Source organism: Mus pahari, chromosome 1 (genome assembly GCF_900095145.1).
Source record: "Mus pahari chromosome 1, PAHARI_EIJ_v1.1, whole genome shotgun sequence".
NCBI lineage: Eukaryota > Metazoa > Chordata > Mammalia > Rodentia > Muridae > Mus > Mus pahari.
Genome location: NC_034590.1, coordinates 39,435,995 through 39,456,883, shown reverse-complemented (window position 1 = coordinate 39,456,883; position 20,889 = coordinate 39,435,995). Strand labels below are relative to the sequence as shown.

Genomic DNA, 20,889 nt, shown 5'->3' with positions numbered 1-20,889 from the left:
TCTAAGGAGGAATGAAGTATCCACACGATGGTCATCCTTCTTGGTTTTCTTGTGTTTTGCAAAATGTATCTTGGGTATTCTAAGTTTCTGGGCTAATAGTGTTTGTAGTCTTTATTGAGATTTTTGGTTCTTTAGATTAAAATTTAACCACTATTTTGAATTGTTTCTACCCCCTTTTCCTGATTTTCTTCTTATTGAGGTATCTAGTGTTTTTGCAATTGCTTTCTGTCCTACAGGTGTCTGTAGTTCTGTTGGTTTGTGTCTTTCTGTTGCCTTCTGGTTCTGCCATTGGTGTTTCCAAGCCTTCTGTGGAGCAGTTGTGCCTTTAACCTCCTTTGATCAGGGCACTTACTTTGGACCATGTCAGTCCTTTGGAATGTGAGACCTGCTTAGTGTTAGAGCCCTTGTCAAACCTGGAACAATGCACTACCACCTGTATGGAAAGCAATGTGTCTTTTGCTCTAGTTTTGAGGTGTCACATGAAGTCAGCTTGATTCGTTTTTTTAATAGTTCCTATTATGCTCTTTTCTAGGAAAACAAAAATTTGGGTTTGGATCCCCATATTTTGAATGGTCTAGAGCAGTGATTCTCAGTCTGTGGTCATGAACCTTTTGGGGGTCACAGATCAGATGTCCTACATGTTGGCTATTTACATTACCATTCGTAACTAGCAAGATTATAGTTATGAAGTAGCGATAAAATGTTCTGGTTGGGGGTCACTGCCTCATGAGGGACTGTGTTCGTGTGGCGGCATTAGGAAGGTTGAGAAGTGCTGCTCTAGAGGGTGGTGGAAGCCTATGCCTGACTCTGACTTTCTCTAGCTTTGCTGTTTGCCATATCCAGTCAAGTTTGCCTGCTTGTCTTTAAATGTCCCTGGATTCTTCCTTAAGTTCTTCATACTTTCTCTTTTATAGTGGCACACATCCTCTAAGCCCAGGTTCCCTTCCACTGCGGTGCTCACTGCAGATTTACATGGAGTCCTGTCCATACTCCAAGCTCAGGCTCCTGGTGGTTACTGTCGTCTGTGCCTCCAGCAGGCCCTCGGCCTGGCCTTCTCCGTTTCTCCCGTTGTGGATGGGTGCTTGCTGGGCATGGGCACACTGGGTTTAGTGTTTTCCCATCTGTGCCCTGCCTCATGCTTCCAGTTCCACCCCACCCCTGCTGGGAAGGCAATATCTTCTCTCCTTTGCTCTTTCCAGGCTCCGTTCCCAGGAACTTTTCCAAAAGCCTGCACTCTTCATGTGACTTTCCTTCCTCTGAGCTCCTGTCCCACCTTTTTTCCTAGATGTGTTGTGGTTCCAAGGGCACTGCCTACTGTGACATTCTCTTGTCACCTGACCCATGTGAATATCCAGATACTCCTATAGTCACTACTAAAGTTAGGACAAAAGTTTCTGTCCTGTTTTTTTTTTTTCTTTGTCTTTTTCTATTCAGTTTTGAGACATGGGTCCACTACCTCCCTCATCATCATACGCCACATATGTGTAATTTGATTTTGTGAATAGATATGAAAATGGACTTTATCAGCTACATCACTGCTAAGAGTAAACACAAGAGTGAATTTAGCTCCTTGTATTACAGATCAGTTAAGCGCAGATGGAACAAAACTGCCATTGAGTGTCATATGCTACATGCAGAATCATGCCTACCTGTTTTCAAATGAATATTTTACTCAGTTTTTGGAGAAATTAGTAAATAATGAGTATCCTAGGACAAATTTGTCAATATTAGAAAAATTACTTGAAGTCAATATATTTTGACCCCACGTTCCTTTCATAAACAAGAACAAACAACAACAACAACAAAAACAACAACAATAACAACAACAAAAACCTAGCTGTTAAGAATGTTCCCAGGGCCAAAGAGATGGCTCAGAGGAAAAGTGTATTTGTTGCTAGGCCTAATGATGGGAGCTGGATAGCCCGGAACCTACATGGTGGCAGAGAGAATTAACTCTCAGAAGTTGCCCTCTGACCTCTGTGTACAAGTATGTGTATCCATAGCAATAATAATAATAATAATAATAATAATAATAATAATAATAATAATAAATGTAATAAAATTTTAAGGTTGTTATTAGCAATAACTCCGTAGCAATGACAGAAAACTTTTTCTGTAAATGTCCTGATTATAAACATATTTAAGCTTTGTAGGACACATATGATCTCTATTATATGATCTTTGTTTAGATGTTGTGGTTTTACTGTTTTTAAAAAATAATTTATCTTTATTTTTATATGCGTTAGCATTTTTCCTGAATTATGTCTATCTGAGTGTATCAGATCTTGGAGTTACAGTTGTGAGCTGCCATGTGGGCACTGGGAATTGATCCCTGGTCCTCTGGAAGAGCAGTCAGTGCCCCCTACCACTGAGCCCTCTCTCCAGCCTGTCCAGTGCTGCAGTGGAGCCATGGAATAGAGGAGTTCTTGTGTGTTTACCTGGGTGCCTCCACTCGTAAATCCCCTATTGTCTGCTTAGGAAGGCAGCTGTACAGTTATGGAAGTAGCTACCTTGAAGTAAACCATTCCTTTCTCACCTGACCAAGAACTTGGGTTCATCAGTATCAGGCTTCTGGCGCAGGTTAATGACTCTGTGCCTCACTCTTTAAGCCAACACTTTTCAGTATTTAGGAAACTCTGGCTCTTGCTGGGGCTTGGTAAGTTAGTGCTTGCTATCGAAGCATTAGGATCTGAATTCAGATCCCCATAAACCACAGAAAAGCCAGATACCTGGTGCATATCTGTAACCCTAATTGGTGTAAAGGGTAGAACCTGGGGCTCGCTGGCCAACCAGAGTAGCTGAAGCAGTTAGCAGCGGGTTCATGAGAGACCCTGTCTCAAAAACTACGGTGGAGAGCTATGGAGAAAGACGGATGATGTTGGCTTCTGATCTCCATACATGCACTCATGGTTGAACACATCTGAGAACACAGATGTGTACACATGCAGCCCCTTTGTCCAAGTCTGGCAGGCTGAGAGAAACATGCTTAGCAAGGCTGAGTGGTTTGTAGTCTAGCCCCAAGTTCTGGGCTTCAGCATCATATCTGTGGAGATATATATAACTAATTGTATTTATTTGAATTGTAGCAGTATTGTTTCTCTTTACTTTATTCTTTGGAGTTAAATCAGAATGCGATTTATATTACCTTTGATTTTGGTTGTAGAGGTTGGCGATTTGAAGGAGCTGCAGACACTAGACATTTCTAGCAATCGCTTGCTAGCTTTACCCGAAAGGCTTCACCTGTGCCTTTCTCTGCAGTACCTCACTGTGGACCGCAATCGGCTATGCTGTGTGCCGCGCCATCTCTGCCAGCTGCCCAGCCTCAATGAGCTCTCCATGGCTGGAAACCGTCTTGTATCTTTGCCTGTTGGTAAGTGTTATGGTTATATGGTGACTAGACTAGCCGACACATACAAGACAACATATTTCCTTAACTAGATCAGATTAGCCTCTTTCTGTTTATCCTGATGATTCCTCCGTAAAGCCATTTTGACATAAGCAACAGCCATTTTCGCCAGATGACAAGGGAAGTTATTTTAGTCAGGGATGATGTCATTGTTTGTGTTACCAGGCAGGGTCTCCCTGTATGACCTTGAACGTTGTTCTTGAACCTTCACCCTCCTGCCTTGGCCTCCCATGTGCCACCATGCCTAGCTCAGGGATCCCATACTTACAAAATCAGTCAGTGCCGTCACAGAATGTATCAGCAATGAGAAATTACTCTATGAAGGGAATTAAAATGTGTGTGACTGTAAGTCTGACAGAGCCTTGAGCATTACGAAGGGATGACTCCCAGTACAAGCACATCTGCTAAGTCCTGTTTCCTCTCCTCCTTAGTCCTGTGGATTTAACCCAGGGTCACACAGGCTAGGCAAGCTCTGCACCACTAACCACGTACCCCATACCCCAAACCCCAAATCTGTCTCTTTAGATTAGAAGCCAATGTCTATATTGGCTTCTGCCATGGAAAGTTGTTTTTTAGTATTGTTATAAGTACTGATGTTAGAAAATCTGACTGTAAAACTGTGAAGACTTTAAAATTGACTAAATTGCCTACTGAACCAGAAATGCCACCTTTGTGAATAAAAACTTATCCTCTGTAGATTTCTTAGTTGATTCATTTTAATTTGTTACATGTCGGACACATAGGTCTTTAATAATAAGGTACATTTATTTCACATAGAACTAAATTATTTTTCAACTTCTAAGAAATGCAAGTGCCAATTTTTTAAAAAATGAAGTCACATAGGACTGTAAACTATTACAGCTTCACTCATAAAAGCATCTTAATAGTGGTAATTATCTGTGAGGACAATGAAGTAGCTTACCAGTCCCTGAAAGAAAATGTTTGCACATATAATTCATTTTATGTATTTTCAGTTTAAAGTTTGTTCTTGAAATCTTTAAAATATTAGAAACATTAAAATCAATCCATATAATAAAAACTGCTGAATTTAAAGAGATTAATTTCCCACAGATATATTCCACAATTATAAATTAGCAAAGTAACATAAATCTATTTTAAAAACAAGCTATCCTTCTAAAAAAAACCTGAGCTTTTTGAGTGAGGATGTCAAATATACATATTTAATGAGTGAACATGTCTGCTGGACTGACAGGGAGAAATCAGAACAGTTGCAGGGGCCAGCACCTGGACGAGTTGTACCACTTCACAGTGGGTGACCTACAGTGCTTGTTGATCGTCTCTGTCCATGTCTGAAGGTCAGAGATGACGGTCTCTATCCTACGTAGTTCACCGGTGAGAGGTATAAGAAGTGCACAGGGATAGATACTCCCGAGTCAGGAGATGTACCTGTAGAGTGTACACCCGACTATGCTCCTCTTCCTTATGTGCAAGACACCACAGTAGCCGCTGGGGCCTTGGACCACTTCCTAATGGCTTCCAACCATGTTATTGCTAGGATGGTGCAGTTATTGCTGAAAAAGGGGGGGAGGGAGATTACATTATTTAATTTGTGTGGCATAAAACTCAACTTGCAAAGAGTTCAGAGTAAAACTGCAAATTGTCTTATAAGCAACCTAGAACTTTGCGTGAGCTAGTTCAATCTCATGTTGTCGCTACAGTTTTTTATAATTTTTATCATCATCACATATGTGTGAGTATGAGTGTGTTTGTGTGTGTGTGTGTAATGTGTGTTTCTATTAGAAACAACATGGGTGAGAAGTATTATCTGTATTAGTTTAACTGCAGCAGTAATAAGCCATCACTTACTATACACTCTTCTTAGTCAAGCATTTTGTTTAATTGCTGCACATATAGTCTCTAATTATTATAAAATTATTACAAACCAATTGACAAACTAATCTTACAGATGAAGAGATTCATGTACAGAGTAGTTGGGTAACCCGTCTAGAGTTGCAGCTAGTACTCTAACTCAAGCGCAGACTCCAATTCTAAACCTGACATTCCTTCCACCTCGACATTCTCTCTTTGTATTCCAGAATTGGTCAGTATAAGGGGACTCCATACTGAAGGTGGCTGTCTCTAGTGTCTGATAGCACTCTGCCATTTGGGCCCCATTTGGGCCATCCTCCAGTTCTTGGCAGAGTCTGCTGCCACAGGCTCTCTTGGTTTTGGTGCTGCTGTCACTGCCTCTGTCTCAGCTCAGCTTCTCACACAGCTGTGCCTGCCTCCACCCTGCCCTGCAGGAGCTCCTTGGCCCTGGCTCCTGCTGCACTGATTATTTGCTTTCCTTTCCTACCTCTGTTTCAGTAGTGACAGTTTTGAGACATCTTCTAAATGTTCTTTGCCTGATGCTGGTGTTGCTCAGATAGCTGAAACAGTAGGATTACTGTGAGTTTGAGGCCAGGTCTAGACTATACAGTAAGCCCTAGGCCAGCTTGGACCACCATGTGAGACCTTGTCTCAAGGAGGAGGAGGAGGAAGAAAAGGAAGAGGAGGAGGAAGAGAAGGAGGAAGAAGAGGAAGAGGAGGAGGAGGAGGAGGAGGAGGAGGAGGAGGAGGAGCAGCAGCAGCAGCAGCAGCAGCAGCAGCAGCAGCAGCAGCAGCAGCAGCAGCAGCAGGAGATTCTTTTAAGTATATACACTTGAAGTCTTCCTTTGGGCTCATGCTAAGCCATAGCTAACTAATCTAAGAACAGTTTGAGGAAGGATCAAATGGAACATGGCAGCTGTTAGTGCTTCCCTTTTTAGAGAACTAAGGAACCATCTAGAAATGTGGCAAATATGAGTGCTTGCTTATTATGGTCATTCAGACAGACTCTTAGCAAATATGAATACTTCTTAATGGTCAGACAGACAGATGGACAGACTCACACATACACACAAAGTTTTTGAGCAACAGAAAGCTTTGTGTCTAGCCATGCTGCTTAGACCTTGGCCTCGTGGGATGTCTCTGAAATGGGAGATGGAACCCATACTTTGGGGGCCACTCACCAAATTCAGTCTCTGAATTTAAAAAAGTTTAGCTGAAGAAGCCCAGTTTTTCTTTCTTTCTTTATAATTTTTTTATTAATTCCTTTTTTTTTTTTTTTTTTTGAGATAGGGTTTCTCTGTATAACAGTCCTGGCTTAGCTGTCCTGGAACTCACTTTGTAAACCAGGCTAATGTCAACCTCACAGAGATCCACCTGCCTCTGCCTCCTGAGTGCTAGGATTGAAAGTGTGCACCACCATGCCTGGCTCTGTTTTTAGTTCATGTGCGTTGGTGGTTTGCCTGTCTGTCTGTCTGTCTGTCTGTCTGTGTGAAGGTGTCAGATCATCTGGAACTGTAGTGTGGGTGCTGAGAATTGAACACTTGTCCTCTAAAAGAGCAGCCAGTGCTCTTAACTATTGAGCCATCTCTCCAGTCTGCTGGAGCTCAGCTTTTATGGGTTTAAACAGCTGTCTGGTAGTAGCTGCTTCAGACGGCAGCTACAGCAGCTGCCTGGAAGGATGGCTTAGATGGTGTGTGATACTGTCGATCCCATTAGGTGCCTTTGAATATGTGCTGCTTTAGTCACTTGTAATACTGTCAAACCAGTAAGGTTCTTTGACTGTTCTTCCTGAAATGAAAAGATGCGTCAGAAAGATGGATGCTCCTATTATTACCGTACAGCGACAGTTGAATGACAGATGAGCCTTCTGACAGGCTTTGTTCACAGTGGTGACTATCAGCATAGGAGTTAAAAAATCAGACGCTTGAGCCTCGTGCTATGAAAGTTAGCAGAGGGCTCAAAACTTGGCATTTTTGCTACTGAGTTGAAACAACTTGGTTGACTTACTAGCTCTCAGAATTGTGGCTTCACCTCTTTCCTTCTGATAATTGAGGGGAGTACTGAGAAAAAGCTTTTCCAGGTGATCCTGGTTTTCCTTGAATAATTAGTAAACCTAATTATTTGGGAATGTTTACTACTTATTCCATGTTGAATAATGAATGCAAGGATTGTGGATTGCTAGGCCCAGGTTGCCTGTAGAAAAGCATGTTTTAGCTCTCGAAGTGCTGTTTCTCAAAGTTCAGTGGCTGTAGCATTTGTAGTTGACAAGAAAACAAAGGTGCATCTAGTTTAGCAGGTTAAATTTTTATTAAATGTTTAATTAGAAAAGTATAAATGAGGGTCAACAAAATAGCTCAGCTACTAAAGGTGCTTGCCGTCCTGCCTGAGTACCTGAATTTGACCCCAAGAGCCCACATGGAAGGAAAGGACTGACTCCTGCAAATCATCATGTGACTTTGCATGTGCATGCCTTAGATAGTAATAAATAAATGTAAAAAGTAATTTTAAAAAACAGTCAATTGTTTGTTTTGAAAGATTTGTTTAAATTTTATGTGTAAGAGTGTTTTGCCTGAATGTATGTATGTACACCATGGGTGTGCCTGGTGCTCTCAGGGATCAGGAAAGGGAATTAGGATTCCTGGACCTGGGGGTATAGGTGGTTGTGAGCTGCCATGGAGGTCCTGCGAACTGAACACAGGTCTTCTACAGCAAGTGCTCTTAACTGCTGAGCCATTTCTCCTGCCCCCAGAGAGTAAATTCTTAAGAACATTTAGCATGTGACATTGAGGTTGACAAAAGAGCCTGGGCATAAATTAAAATAAATAAAGAGTAAGTCCAGCAGTTAGTAAGCATAGTAATGAGAAGTGATTTGGGCTTCTAGACCAGCCTTGGAGTTGTCCCTTAGTCTAGTAGTGAAATGTTTTCTTGGGAAGGTGTGAGTGTTAAGGACCAGTGCTACAACGGAATGAAAGATCCTGTACTGTCTCCTACCCTGCAGCATGGAGAATGCTTTAAACTGTCCGCCTGCCACACAGTGGAGAACACTGGCTGCTTTGGAGTGGTCGTCCACTGGCTTTGTAAGAATTGGGTGCATTATTAGGAAAAAACCAAACATGACAAGTTAGTGTTTGAAACCAGCTTCCAGGATTTTAAACGTGCACTGAAGTAAGTTCCCTCCCATTGCAAATTGAAGATGAAAACTACAAGGGTGGTACTTACATGTACTGTTTGTATTGCTTCTTACTTATTCCCACCTCATGTTTGCTGAGACGATCAGGAACTGCTGCTATTTACAGGGTTTGGTTTTTTTTTTTTTTAATCTATATGGTAAAACTAATCAGACTGCAAACCATTATTAGAGCTTTATTAAGCTAATAACTTATTATTTATTTAGCTTATACATAAAAAGATTAAAATGTGTATTTATGAGATACTCTGTGATGCTTTGATGTATGTATCATGACCAAGAAGCAAGTTGGGGAGGAAAGGGTTTATTCGGCTTACATTTCCATACTGCTGTTCATCACAAAAGGATACAGGACTAGAACTCAAGCAGATCAGAAAGCAGGAGCTGATGCAGAAGCCATGGAGGGCTGTTCTTTACTGGCTTGCTTCCCCTGGCTTGCTCATCCTGCTCTCTTATAGAACCCAAGACTACCAGCCCAGAGATGGTCCCACCCACAAGGGGCCCCTCCCCCTTGATCACTAATCGAGAAAATGCCCCACAGCTGGATCTCATGGAGGCATTTCCCCAACTAAAGCTCCTTTCTCTGTGATAACTCCAGCTGTGTCAAGTTGTCACAAAGCTAGCCAGCACAACATCCATAAAGATCTCACTTGAAAAGTAATCCAAATTTCTTCAAGAAAATGGACATCCAAGGTTAGGGATCTAGCTCAGGCTAATTGCTTGCACTTGCCCCCAGAACCTTGTGAAAGAGCTGGGTTGTGGCTCACACAGGTGTAAGTCTGGCACTAGGGAGGAGGAGGCAGCCTGGCCTGTTTTGTCAGCAGAGACCCTGTCTCAGAAAATAAGCTGGACAGCATCTGGGGAGTAACACCTGAGGTTGACCTCTGGCCTCCACACACGTATTCATACATGTGGAGGGGGATGTGGGGAAAGAGAGGGAGGGAAGAGAAGGAGAGAGAAAGGGGGAGGGAGAGAAGAGAGAGAGAAAGGGGGAGGGAGAGAAGAAAGAGAGAAAGGGGGAGGGAGAGGAGAGAGAAAGGGGGAGGGAGAGAAGAGAGAGAGAAAGGGGAGGGAGGGGAGAGGGAGAAGGAGAGAGAAATGAATAATGGATGTTCATTGTGCCCTTTTATAAGTATTTGTGATGAAAGTAATTTTCTTTCTGCTGTCGCATGATGAGGCTATATCAGCCTCCCAAGTCTTTGCTCTGGCTTCAGATTTTCATGGAGAATCAACAAGGATTATTTAATGTGGCTTGTGCGAGCATGGGCCAGATGCTGACTTCCTGTGCTGGTGTGTAACAGAAAGCACGTGGAAATTTGGACAAGTGTGTAGTTTTCCTAAGCTCGAGTAGGATTTGGTGGGGTGGGACGAGGTTGAGATGGAAAGCACCAGTTAAAACCAAACAAATCGGCCGGGCGTGGTGGCGCACACCTTTAATCCTGGCACTCGGGAGGCAGAGGCAGGCAGATTTCTGAGTTCGAGGCCAGCCTGGTCTACAAAGTGAGTTCCAGGACAGCCAAGGCTACACAGAGAAACCCTGTATCGAAAAACCAAAAAAAAAAAACCAAAACAAAACAAAAACCAACCAAACAAACAAACAAAAAACAAATCCAGTTGGGGGCACACACACTCCTAGCACTTGGGAGGCAGAGACAGGGGAACTGGGAGTTCGAGGTCATCCTTAGTCACATGATGAGACAGCATCCTGGACTACATAAAATCCTATCTCAAACAAGTAAGCAAACAGCCTGTCACCTATTCATAGGAAGATACAGATGTGAAATTTTAGAAACTAAGTGCGTGAGGGTAAACTTAGAGCCAGATACTTGCCAGCAAAACTTTTTGTTATTCTAGAACGGTGTCAAGAATGTGCGGTGCTGGCAGTGTCTGGATGATGTCGTTAATTGACTTAAAAGCAAGAATCTGCAGTTTCCTTCAGACACCATTCTAAAGTTCTTACGTTCAAAACACACAGGCCTGAGTCCAACCAAGCAACAGTGCAGGATGCCTCAAAGCAGAGACTGTCTATTCCTCGGCTGTTGGCAAGGCACTAGACAACATGTTGTTTTGAGTCCTCCAGTCCCTACCATGCTGGGCATTCATTTGTATGTGTCCCTCCCAAGGGTCTTCCCTTCAAGGAGATCTTCCCACCCTTGATATGTCTGCTTGAAATCTGTGAGGCAGAACTTAACCTACTAGTTTCCTGGACTTTTAAAGGAAGCAAAGGCATGTTTGTTCTTTGCTTGTTTCCTTGGCGTTGTCCCTTGCAGATCCAGCTCTGACATCACACTTGAATGCCAGGGGCATGTCCCTTCAATGTGCATGCCCTCTCCGGGCAGTACCGTACCTATTTTCTGTGTCCAGGATGTGTGATGCTGAAGCAGGCACTTAGCTCCATAGTTCCCATAGTTCCCACTCTGCAGTTTAGTAGCTCTTGCAGACTTGGTCATAGGAAAGTTATTTAATCTAATTATCAGTAGGTAATAGTAGCTTGATAGCACGATTTTAAAAGTTCTGTAAGATACATGTAAAATGCATGCCACACTGTAAATTCTTCATAAATATCCAGTCTGAGCTACTTTTGTTCTTACATTAGACTGTAAAAAAGGTAGAGACTGTCTTGATTTTTGTGCCTCAAAACATCCCACATGGCCTCTAGGCCATTGCTTCTGGTTTCTGTGACTTGACCTGTGCAAGAGAACTAGAGATCCTGTAGTGTGACTGTTCAAACCAGAAGCAAGGAAGCCTTGAATCCATTGTCATCAGTTTGCTTTAACAGTCATTTATGTTCTGCAGAGTAGGGAGCATCTAGTTAAATAACCCACTGTGAAATCCATCTCTATGTGTTCATGTGCACATGCATGTGTGCATTCATGCACACAGATGCATAATCCAAGGACAACATGCTGGAGTTGGTGCTCTTTTACCATGTTGGATTCTGGCTTGATTCCCAACTATCAGGCTTGGGGGAAACTGCTTTATCCACTGAGCCATCTTGCCTAGCCTGAAATGTTATTTTGTAAAAGTTGAATACATCAGAATGACTGTGGTTATGTAAAAGATGTAATGGGGTCTGGTGCATGGATCTGTCTGTGTTCAAAGTTAGCACCTAAAGGAAATTCATTGTTCTAGAAAAGTGGCTGAAGTGTCTTTGTTATTTAGAGGGTTATGTAGGTGATTTGACTTAATTTTGAAAGTCATGTTGGAATGGCCTGTGAATTACTCTGAATTTGTTGTGTGGGTCCCCTGTGTTTTCTTGTACTGGGCATCCAGCTTACTGATCTGCGATTGTTGGCTTGACATGGATAGAGCATTCTCAGCAGGCAGTTTCGATGTGCTTCAGTTTCTGTTAGCCCCATCTCTTTGTTTAAGAGACTTTGTTATTCATCTTTTGATAAGTCAATGGACTTTATACTAGTCAGGATGTAATAAACACAGATCCTGTTCTGTTCTGGCATGTATCACTCTGTGCTTGCTCACTGCGTGATTAAGAGAGCAATAGCCGGAACACATAGGAGCATCTTGTTCCTACAGCCATGTGGACTGCATATGCCAGAGCACTGGTGTTGATAAAAAGGAGAAGAACCGGGGTTTATGGAGGACTCCCAGCCTTTGCTGACTTCTAAGCACCACACTTGGTCTGTGAGGCTGTAAAAGAAGGAACTAGTTGAGGTGTGGTGCAGTTCCTTTAAAAGTAACCCAACAAAGGGGAGAGAGGGCCTGCAGAGAACATATCCAGAGGTTAGGCACAGCCCCCAAGGGGGCCACCCATCTCCAAAATATTAATCCAGAAATACAGGGACAAAGAGTGGAGCAGAGACTGAAGGAAAGGCCATCCAGTGACTGTCCCACTCGGGGATCCATCCTATATGCAGACATCAAACCCAGTCACTATTACTGATGCCAAGAAATGCTTGCTGGCAGGAGCCTGATATAACTGTCTCCTGAGAGGCTCTGCCAGAGCCTGACCTATACAGAGGCAAATACTTGCAGCCAACCATTGGACTGGGCATGGGACCCCAATGGAGGAGTTAGGAGAAGGACTGAAGTTGCTGAAGGGGTTTGCAACCCCCATAGGAAGAAAAACAATATCAACCAACCAGATCCCCCAGAGCTCCCAGGGACTAAACCACCAACCAAAGAGTTCACATGGAGGGACCAATGACCCCAGCTGCATATGTAGCAGAGGATGGCCTTATCTGGCATCAGTGGGAGGAGAGGCCCTTGGTCCTGTGAAGTCTTGATGCCCCAGTATAGGGGAATGCCAGGATAGGGAGGCGGGAGTGTGTGTGTGTGGGGGGGGCTGGTAAGTGGAGGAGCATCCTCACAGAAGCAGGGGAAGGGGCATGGGATAGGGGGTTGCAGAGGGGAAACAGGGAAAGGGGATGACATTTGAAATGTAAATAAATAAAACATTCAATTTTTAAACAAGTAACCTAAAGCTGGTGATGATGCATGCCTTAATCCGAGCAGTCAAGAAGCAGGAGGTGGCAACTTTCTGTGTTTCAGGCCAGCCTGGGCTACAACAGAGAAACCCTGCCTCCAGAAAACAAAGAAAACAGCCACCTGAACAGTCACTGGTGGCTTTAAAACCCAGACAGGCAGAGGAGCAGCTCTGTGCTTTGTAGGTGTCACGTGCTGAGCCTTTTTTACAAGGCCCTTTTGTTGCTATTTGTTTGCGGATATGTGTTTGATTCTAGTTTTTTTGAGACAGAGTCTCTTTGCATGGCCCTGGCTGTCCAAGAACTCACTATGTTGACCAGTCTGGCCTTAAACTCAGAGATCCACCTGCTTCTGCTGCTTCCTGGGTACAAGAAGTTTTATTTGTTTGTTTTTTAAATGTTCTTTTATGATCTTTATTTAGCATACAGTATTGGTGTAATAAGTAAATAATATTAATCAAAGGAAAATAAACCTTTATTGACTAGTAGGTAAGTAGTCTCTTCTAAAGTCTGTCATTTAGTGAAGATTTTCTGTATTAGGAAGAAACCAGGAGCCAGAGGGATGGTACAGTGGCTTAGAGCACTTACGCTTTTGCAGGGGACCTGGGTCCAATTCCCAGCACCCACATGGTGGTTCATAGCCATCTGTAACTCATACACTTCCAGGGGATCCAATGCCTTCTTCTGATCTCCATAAGAGCAGGCATGACATGGTACAAATGCGTACATAAACTTCATACACATAAATATTATAAACAAGAAACAACATTATATATGTAGTGTTATTTACATTCATACACACACACACACACACACACACACACACACATATGAATGAGAATGTAAGAACCAAACCAAACACAGGGGCTCATAACTGTAATCCTAGCAGTTGAGGGGCTGAAGCAGGAGAATTGTCATGAGTTGCCACCAGCCTGAGCTGCTTAGTGAGTTTCAGGTTAGTCTGGGTAAAACCATATAAAAACAGACTCAAAGCTTTTCCATGCATCAGATACTCATATTTTAGGCTCTTTACTTAAACTGCTAGTCCTCTGTGCTTGGGAGTCTTGGCAGCAGACTGTATTCTGGCCGGCTAAGAGAGTGCTTTCCTGAGGCAGCTAGAGCCTAGCTCTCTCAGCTGGGACCTTGCCAAACAAGGAGCTTTCTCACCCTGACCAGCAGGCTGTGCTGTGTCAGCTAAAACAGCCCCCGGGCTCTCCTCAGGATCTACACTCCTTTTCTGATCTCTTTGCACTCAGAAGAGCAAGATAAATGACCAGGATGGGCTGAGCACCTGTTACTGTGCGATCAAGCTTGGCACTTACACACCAGCCTCATGGAATCCCAAATCCGTGAGCAATTATTACATTGTCATCCTTATCATACAGCAAAGGAAGAGACTGAATCAGGGAAATCGGGAACCAGTTACCCGGTGGGAAGCCAGCATGCAGTCGCAATCCTGGCTCCAAACACACTAAGAGCGTGTCATTGCTTGCTCTCTCTCCCTCTCTCCCTCTCTCCCTCTTTCTTCCCTCCCTTTCCTGTATTCTCTCCCTCCTCAGATTGTGCTACTTATACATTCCCCCATTACACAGATGAAATGTTAAGTGGCATTAACATGTAATAGGCTTTCACACAGTTGATTCAGCTATAGCACAAGATAGTATATACTGTTAGGGCACATGTAATGAATTTGAAAGTGCTCTAGGGGTGCCAGCCAGATCCCCCTAAGATAAAAAGTAGCCAAATAGTATTTCTGAGTCATTAACTAGTCATCTTTCCCCATAACGCAAGGAGAGAAGGCGTGTAAGGAGAAGTAGCAAGTGTCAGTATGTATTTAACTTTGTGGTGTGATGTCTGCATGGCACCTCATCTAATTTGCACAGAGGCTTTTGTGGTATATTAGAGCAGAAAGGTGCTTCCTCTGTCGTGTCCCATTTTGTGTCCTTGGCTTGAAGGGATGAATCATCATCTCCAGAGGCCGTAGCCTCCAACTCGTTCTGTGCAATTAAAGTATAGAAAAGGGTTGGTACCCTTGCTGCATGCCAAAGAAAGTTCTCTGTTAATTGGCCACACTTGCCAGTGTGTCACTTACTAATAATAATGAGAATAATACCTGTCTCATACCAGAGAAGGCTCTGTTCCAAGAATCCTGCTTCACACATTTATAAACCTAGCTATTCTTCCCAAACTTAGGAGATAGTTTTATTTCCCCCGTTACACAGATGAAATCCTAAGGCCACTTATCTAGTAAGCAGAAGAATGAAGATTTCAAGCCCAAGCTGTCTGACTCTAGTCTCCTTTCCTAATTGTTAGTTTGCTCTGCGCCTTGCTGCAGCTCCAGTCCAAGCCAGGAACCTCTTCCGCTTGGACTTCCTTGAGCTACATGCGGGCTCAGAAAGACACATATGAGACTAGAGACCATTTAGCATTTTGATATTGTGCTGTTTTTTGAGAACTTGCTCAAGTTGGCCTCAAACGCTTAGAAATCCACCTGCCTCTGCCTCCCAAGTGCTAGGATTAAACGCATGTGGTACTTGTGAAAAGCCCATTTATAATTTATTAATGAAGTTTTTTATTTTAAAAGTTTTCTATGTCTTTTAACTCCATAAATTTCTGTTTGTGTTTAAAAACCTTTGTCATAGAAATTGTGAGGAAACAGGTATTTTTAGTGGATTTCTGAGGCCTTTTCTGTTGTTAATGGAATGTGGTATTGAACAATTAATATTTTTCTCATCTGTTTTGTAAGTGTAAAATTTTTTGGTTCACTAAGAGAGCAGTTTTCAGTTTTTTTGGTACATACATATTTTATTACTTTAAATCTATGCCACATATTAAACTTGATTCTTTTCCTATGCTCCTTACACCTGATAAAGCTGGGGACCAGGCAGTGTTGTGCCCTTTCCCATAGGAGCTTGCTGAGGTACAGACAGCCCTGAGCCATGGTACAATGTCCCAGCCACTGGGCCTTCTGGATTAGTGCTTCTCTCTCGTTGTGTTGTCTTCTGTGTTTGCAGCTTGATTTAGCAGCAGTTAGGAAGTCTGGGATCTGAGTACTTGGTGATAGTTTTTCCTTTTGGTAATCTTAGAGGTTGTTGTTATTATTATTATTATTATTATTATTCATGTGCAATGTTCTGAGGGCATGTGTCATGGTACAAGGTCGAAGAAAAAGTTTTCCCTCCTGTGTGGGTCCTGAGGGTGACACTGGGGTGGTCTGACTTGGCAGCACCTTCACCTACTAAGCCATCTTAGAGACCTTTCTTTTTTCTTTCTGGTGTAAAGGTAAGCAAAAAATTTCAGAAATGGAAAAATAAATTATTGGCTAAACATAAATGTTGAATGCTAAAGTATTTTATGCTAGACATAAAAACGAATTTCAACTGGATTATGAATATGAATACAAAAAGGAAAGAGAAAGTGGGGAGGGGAGGAGAGGAGAGGGAACCCACAAATTCTGAGGGAGGCAGAGGAGGTGTGCAGAGGCAGGAGGGGGAGCTGGTTAACTTTCATTAAAACCTTTTAATAGTCTGAATTTTGGCATTTGTTTTACTGAGACATGGTCTTGCTAGCTGTTCAAGAAGGTCTTGAAGTCACCATGCAGTTTAGTCTTAATTTTCCTAACACAGGGTTGGGAAGTTGATTTCCAATTTTTTTATAACTCAGAAAACGCTTATCAACAGAGTTAAATGACAACTGACAAACTAAAAGAAAATATTTGTAGTATGTATCAGAGATGTGGAGGTTTCCCTAAAAAAAGAAAAAGAAAAAATAAATTTCAAGAGCCTGATAGAAAATGGGGGATGGAGGGTTTACAGAAATACAATTTTTAATAGTTTGCTTACGCACAATTAGAAAATTACAATGTAAATAATCCTGAGGTTCTGTTTCTTAGCTGTAATTAGCAAAGATTTGAAACTATGATATGAATCGCTTCTTGTGGGTGAGAGGCCGCTCTCTCACAGTGCTGGTGGGACTTGAGACTGACATACTCTCTGAAGGAACACTGGCAGTGCCAGAGAGTCTGAGCTCGCATGCTCACTCCTCAGAGCTCATGCTGAAAGCATCTCCAGCAACTGAGATATGTGTCTGCGAGGGTCAGCGTGCATGCACACTTCCCAGACCCCAAGATCTCTGCATGATCTCTCAGTAATAATAGACACACCTGGCTCATAGATAGGTTTCTTCAAAAAACGGAAGTAGGACCCTAGCCTTGGAGAAATGGTTAATTTAGGGCTTTGGCAGAGAGATTGTGAGCTAAGCCACAATGCCAGAAAATCTTGAAATGATCAGAAAAGCATGAGGACTTGTTAAAAGACCTTAGAGCAAGCACACAATCATTCCTGATCGCCAAGACTGAAGCATTTGTGCAACAGGACAAAATAATAGTAGTATTGGGTTTTTATCCTTTGCAGTAAAGGATTTATACTAGTTAGTATAAGAGTACTGTTAAAGGATGATTCTTCTTTACATAGGAATTCCAGTTAGTAAGTGTGGCCAGAAAAAAAAAAAAAAAAGAATGATAGAAAAATCACCATTATGTTCATAACTATGGGGTGTTTGCTGACAAGATCTGTGGTAAAATTGTGGACAGTGTTACAATTATTGGGCAAAATTTTGTGGAGACAGGATTTCTCTGTGTAACTCTGGTTATCCTGGAACTTACTTTATAGACCAGGCTGGCCTCAAACTCAGAGATCCACCTGCCTCTGCCTCCTGAGTGCTGGATTAAAGGCACGGACCACCACCAGCTTGTATAAACTCGTTGTAAAGAGTGGGGACAAAATATGTTAAGGCTGACCTGTCACCTTACTTTGTATAACATTTTCTATGGACCAGAAGGGGCCCTATAGCAAGACAATTGAAGTTGTCTGTAAAATGTCAAGGAAGTTATATGTAAGAAGAAATTAAATATCCTACAACTGACAATTTCATCCTCCAGTTTAAAAGTCAAAGTTTGGGTTAAGTTTTCTACACGATTCCTGACACAAAGTCAGTATTACACTCAGAATCATGCATTCATTTTTTTTCTTTCAAAATAGAACATTGGGGTTATTTATGATGGTATGCATTATATTTGTCCTTCATATTCTAATGGTTAATTCCTAAAGGACTCAACAGCACCGCTCTCTGTGATCAGATTTAGGTCGCTCTCGAGAACTGCAGTATGTGTATGTGGATAACAACATCCAGCTGAAGGGTCTGCCCTCGTACCTCTACAACAAAGTCATCGGCTGCAATGGGTAAGGTTGCCTCCGGTGCGTGCTTACAGATAGACGAACTGGGTTGGAAAGTTCTACTTAGGTTTGCCTTTGGCCAGATACCTTTTTGAACTAAGAATACAAGGCAAACGATTTAGAAGATTGTATGTTGGTGTCAGCTAGTAAGCCATGGGCAGTCCATGAGTTACTACTTTGCAGTCTAAAGAAAAAGAGTACATGCATTTTTTTTCTTATTTTTTTGCTATAGAGATAGCTCTACTTTTGTCTTTATTGACCAATTGTATATATTTAAGCCTAGAGTATGAGGATTTCATGTATGCCTACCTTGCCACATGTCTTAGGGTTTCTATTCCATCACGACCAAGAAGCAAGTTGGGGAGGAAATGGTTTATTCAGCCTACACTTTCATGTTGCTGTTCATCACCAAAGGAAGTCAGGACAGGAACTCACACAGGGCAGGAACTTGGAGGCAGGAACTGATGCAGAAGCCATGGAATGCTGCTTGCTGGCTTGCTTCCCCTGGTTTGCTCAGCTTGCTTTCTTATAGAACCCAAGACCACCAGCCCAGGAATGGCACCACCCACAATGGTCTAGCCCCCCCCCCCACCAGCTGGATCTCATGGAGGCATTTCCTCAAGGGAGGCTCCTCTCTGTATGATAACTCCAGCTTGTGTCAAGTTGACACACAAAACCAGCCAGTACACCACACGTATCATTATAAACTCTAGAAAGTAGAGGAATTGGCATTAAGTTAAAAGATTTTCTTCTTTGGAACATGATTGCAAGGACAATTTGCTGCAGTAACTGGCTCTTAGCTAAGATTTTACTGATTTTAAATATTTAGAATTCCATGGAGGGGGGGGGGAGGCTGGAGAGATGGCTCAGCAGTTAAGAGCACTGACTGCTTTTCCAGAGGTCCTGAATTCAATTTCTACCAATCACAAGGTCACTCATAACCATCTGTAATGGGATCTAATGCTCTCTTCTGGTGTGTCTGAAGAGAGCGACAGTGTACTCACATACATAAAATAAATAAATCTTAAAAGAAAAAGACTAGAATTCCACAGCAGACACAGACCGTTCTTATGGGTCATAAACAACCAAGCAGATGCTTCAGTCGGAGCAACAAGAATCCCCTTCTCATGGGCTTTCAGGAATGTGACCTCTACCGGGAGGGGCACAGCACCTGAGAGGAAGTGTCCTGGTAGTGTGAGATGGAAGGACTGACACACTCCAGCTTACTTTCCCCACTTCAGCAGCCGAAGGAACACCTTTGAGAGGAGGGAACCAACACATCCGAACTCCTCTTCTCACTCCCAGTAGGCTGTGCAGGCTGACTCACACCCCATGCAGCTCAGCGAGAAGACAGCCAGCAGTAACTGAACACAGACCATGTTGTTTCTGGGTAGGAGCTGTGCTTTTCCTTAGGAAGAGGGCTCACTCGTTAGCTCGGAAGCCTAGGTGAGCTGAGCCCGTGCAGGCAGATGAAATGCAAACCTTTAAGCAGGAACAATAGATGATGTTACAGGTTTTAGCTGAGTGGCTTTTCTAAAGCTGTCTGTGTCACAGATGTGACACGGCATAGTCATACCCCAGTGAATTCTTAAAGGGTTTTACCATAGCCTGATTCTTCCACGTGGTGAACAGAATGACCTCAGTCAGTCGTCATGCAGAAAATGTAAGCCAGCTCTGACACTGACCAACAGAGGATGCCCTGCAAGGTCAGTTCAGCCTCTGCCACAGTTGTACAGGAAGTAGTTGTTGTGTAGACATGGGTATTGCTGACAGCCAGAGTGTTCTGTTTGCACTGAGTAGAGAAAGATTTTTTTGTCTTTGAGTTTATACCAGCAGCAGTGTTAGTAGGTTTTAGGAAATGGAGTGTTAGTTAATGATCTGGCTTCTTCATATTGTTATGAGCTTACCTCATTGATAGTAATAGGACATGAACGCCCAGTTTTATAATATTAGTTTTAGGGTGTGTGCAGTCTAGCTTACAAATAGACTGTGCTGCATTTCAGTCTGCGGGTTTAACCCAGAACTTTGAATGTTCTTGTCATTAGATTCCTAAGTCATTCATCCTTAGGTCAGTTAGCCTAATCTATCCCTCAAAATGATACTTGTCTGTATAGTATATAAGTGGCAAAACATTCTCAAAACTCTAGGGCATGCTGAAGGGGGGGGTCCCATTTTTTCCCTCTTTCTTCTACCTATACAGGAAATCAAAAGCCAGGGCCCCAATGCCCAGTCAGGGTCTAGGCAACTCCTGCTTTTCTGTAGGAGAGGAGAGGAAAGACACAGAGACAGAAAGACAAGGTCGTGACAGAAAGAAAGGTGTGCGTGCCTGTGAGGTCGAGCAAGGGAGCTTGTTTAAATAGAAATTTGGGTAGCCTGTTCATTTGTCGGATGTTTAGTGATCAATGTCCCTGTCTGGTCACCGCAAAGCACATACCATGATGAGCAAAGTATTGAGCTGCCAGCCCTCATGGCTCTTACGTCCAACTGGGGATAAGGAAAGGACTGTAAGGAAGGGGCCTGCACAAGATGTTGTGTGCACTGACATACAGGCTCCACTCACTCGGTTCTTCACTCTCCCACATGTTGCTTCTGGCCACCTTGTGGGCTCAGAGCAGACACAGATATTAAAGGAACAGCTCTGCTCAGCTCAGTGTAAGCATCCGGGAAACCAGAGCACCGGCAGTATAGAATGACACAGCTTTCGGGACCAGCAGTATAGAATGACACAGCTTTAGGGACCAGCAGTATAGAATGACACAGCTTTAGGGACCAGCAGTATAGAATGACACA

The 20,889-nt window shown here is 42.9% G+C and overlaps 1 protein-coding gene across 2 annotated transcripts in view; it reads left to right on the top strand.

Annotated features, from left to right (window-relative positions):
* Lrrc28 (leucine rich repeat containing 28) overlaps window positions 1-20,889 on the top strand; it is a 125,493-nt gene that overhangs the window by 79,918 nt on the left and 24,686 nt on the right. Inside the window, exons 6-7 of one of the 2 annotated variants that reach the window (XM_021199509.2) lie at window positions 3,164-3,370; window positions 18,003-18,105. In XM_021199509.2, coding sequence (XP_021055168.1) covers window positions 3,164-3,370; window positions 18,003-18,105 — 310 coding nt within the window. The remainder of the gene's footprint in view (window positions 1-3,163; window positions 3,371-18,002; window positions 18,106-20,889) is intronic. The other variant, XM_029540772.1, reaches the window with a different exon arrangement.